This window comes from Sturnira hondurensis, unplaced genomic scaffold (assembly GCF_014824575.4).
Source record: "Sturnira hondurensis isolate 20B ecotype Veracruz unplaced genomic scaffold, ASM1482457v3 Scaffold0003801, whole genome shotgun sequence".
In the NCBI taxonomy this organism is placed as follows: domain Eukaryota; kingdom Metazoa; phylum Chordata; class Mammalia; order Chiroptera; family Phyllostomidae; genus Sturnira; species Sturnira hondurensis.
The window spans coordinates 3,401,299-3,403,408 of NW_028076432.1; the positions used below are offsets into that span (position 1 = coordinate 3,401,299).

Here is a 2,110-nt window from a genome sequence, read left to right on the forward strand (position 1 = left end):
CTGACTCAAGAATGGTCTATTTCACTCTGGAAAGTCACGGAGAACAACTTCAGCACAGCGGTCAGGTGACAGCAGCAGAAGAGTGGATGTGGGCAAACCATTCATACCAGCATTCGAGGAAGATGCCCAGAGCCACCAGCTGCAGGTCTGGGCGGATGAAAAAAGACAGAGCTGTGAAACTGGGACTTATGTCTAATTTTCAGGGTGTGGATCCCTGGGTACATTGAAGACTTCTTGACGGATCATTTTTAGCTATATCCTGGTGAATCTAGGTGCTTCATATCACAAGTAGACTGTTTCCACTGAAAAAGGTGACATTCTGTTCCTAAAAACAAAAACAGTTCTGAAAAAAATATTTTATGCATTGATCTCAGAATACGTTGGAAATACTTTGGACCAAATCCAACGGGTCATTCTGTTCTGTAGGTGCTGGTAAATGGGAAAAGTAGGATGGTTGATGCTTTTCAGTTCGAGTTCATGTTTATATTCAGAAGCATTGGGGTTCATATCATCACCCAGGGAAGTCGAAGCAGGCATAGCTGGTATGAGGCCAGCTGGCACGTTTATAGATTGTTTGGCATTCTGTAGCTTGAGCAACTTACGCTTCATTGCTGTGTGTCTGTCTCTCAGAATCTTCATTTCAAGGTTTTTCTGTTCGAGTTCATGTTTATGTTCAGAAGTATTGGGGTCAATGTTTTCACCCAGTGATGCTGGTGACGTGGCTGGTAGGAGGCCAGCTGCCACACTTAAACATTGAATGGCTTTCTGTAGCTTGAGCAACTTGTGCTTTATTGCTACACTTCTTCCCTTCAGAATCTTCATTTCACGTTCACTTTTACATTCAGGAGCATTGTGGTCAATATTATCACCCAGGGAAGTGGAAGCAGGCAGAGCTGGTATGAGGCCAACTTCCCCATTTAGACATTGAGTGGCTTTCTGTAGCCTGAGCAACGTATGCTTCATTGCTACATTTTTTCCTCTCAGAATCTTCACTTCCAGGTTTTTCTGTTCAAGTTCATGTTCATATTCAGAAACACTGAGGTCAATGCTTGCACCCAGTGATGCTGATGACATTGCTGGTAGGAGACCTGAGGCTGCATTCACATATTCAGTGGCTTTCTGTAGCTTGAGCAACTTCTCCTTCATTGCTACATTTCTTCCTCTCTGAACCTTCATTTCCAGATTTTGCTGTTCCAGTTGATTTTTATAGTCAGAGGCATTGTGGTCAATATTATTAACCAGAGAAGTCGAAACAGGTATAGCAGGTACAAGACCAGCTGCTGCATTTAGACACTGAGTGGCCTTCCGCAGCTTGAGCAACTTATGCTTCATTGCAACATTTCTTCCTCTCAGAATCTTCAGTTCGAGGTTTTTCTGTTCAAGTTCATGTTCATATTCACAAGCACTGGGGTAGATGTTTTTACCCAGTGATGCTGATGACATTGCTGGTAGGAGACCTGCTGCTGCATTCAGATATTCAGTGGCTTTCTGTACCTTGAGCAACTTGTGCTTCATTGCTACATTTCTTCCCCTCTGAATCTTCATCCCAAGGTTTCGCTGTTCGACTTCATGTTCATATTCACAAGCATTGGGGTCGATGTTTTTACCCAGTGATGCTGATGACATTGCTGGTAGGAGACCTGAGGCTGCATTCACATATTCAGTGGCTTTCTGTAGCTTGAGCAACTTCTCCTTCATTGCTACATTTCTTCCTCTCTGAACCTTCATTTCCAGATTTTGCTGTTCCAGTTGATTTTTATAGTCAGAGGCATTGTGGTCAATATTATTAACCAGAGAAGTCGAAACAGGTATAGCAGGTACAAGACCAGCTGCTGCATTGAGACACTGAGTGGCCTTCTGTAGCTTAAGCAACTTATGCTTCATTGCTACGTATCTTCCTCTCAGAATCTTCACTTCCAGGTTTTTATGTTCAGGTTCATGTTCATATTCTGAAGCACTGGGGTCAATGTTTTCACCTAGTAATGCTGATGTCATTGCTGGTAGGAGACCTGAGGCTGCATTCAGATATTCAGTGGCTTTCTGTAGCTCGAGCAACTTCTCCTTCATTGCTACATTTCTTCCTCTCTGAACCTTCATTTCCAGATTTTGC

General features: G+C 43.1%; 1 protein-coding gene across 1 annotated transcript; it reads right to left on the reverse strand.

Annotated features, from left to right (window-relative positions):
• Positions 1-257: 257 nt before the first annotated feature.
• Positions 258-1,042, reverse strand: LOC118984791 (uncharacterized). Its single transcript, XM_037042946.1, has 2 exons — positions 398-1,042; positions 258-325 (listed from the first exon to the last, which is right to left on the reverse strand). The coding sequence occupies exons 1-2, from the start codon at positions 961-963 to the stop codon at positions 283-285; spliced, it is 609 nt and encodes a 202-aa protein (XP_036898841.1). The 5' UTR covers positions 964-1,042; the 3' UTR covers positions 258-282.
• Positions 1,043-2,110: the final 1,068 nt, after the last annotated feature.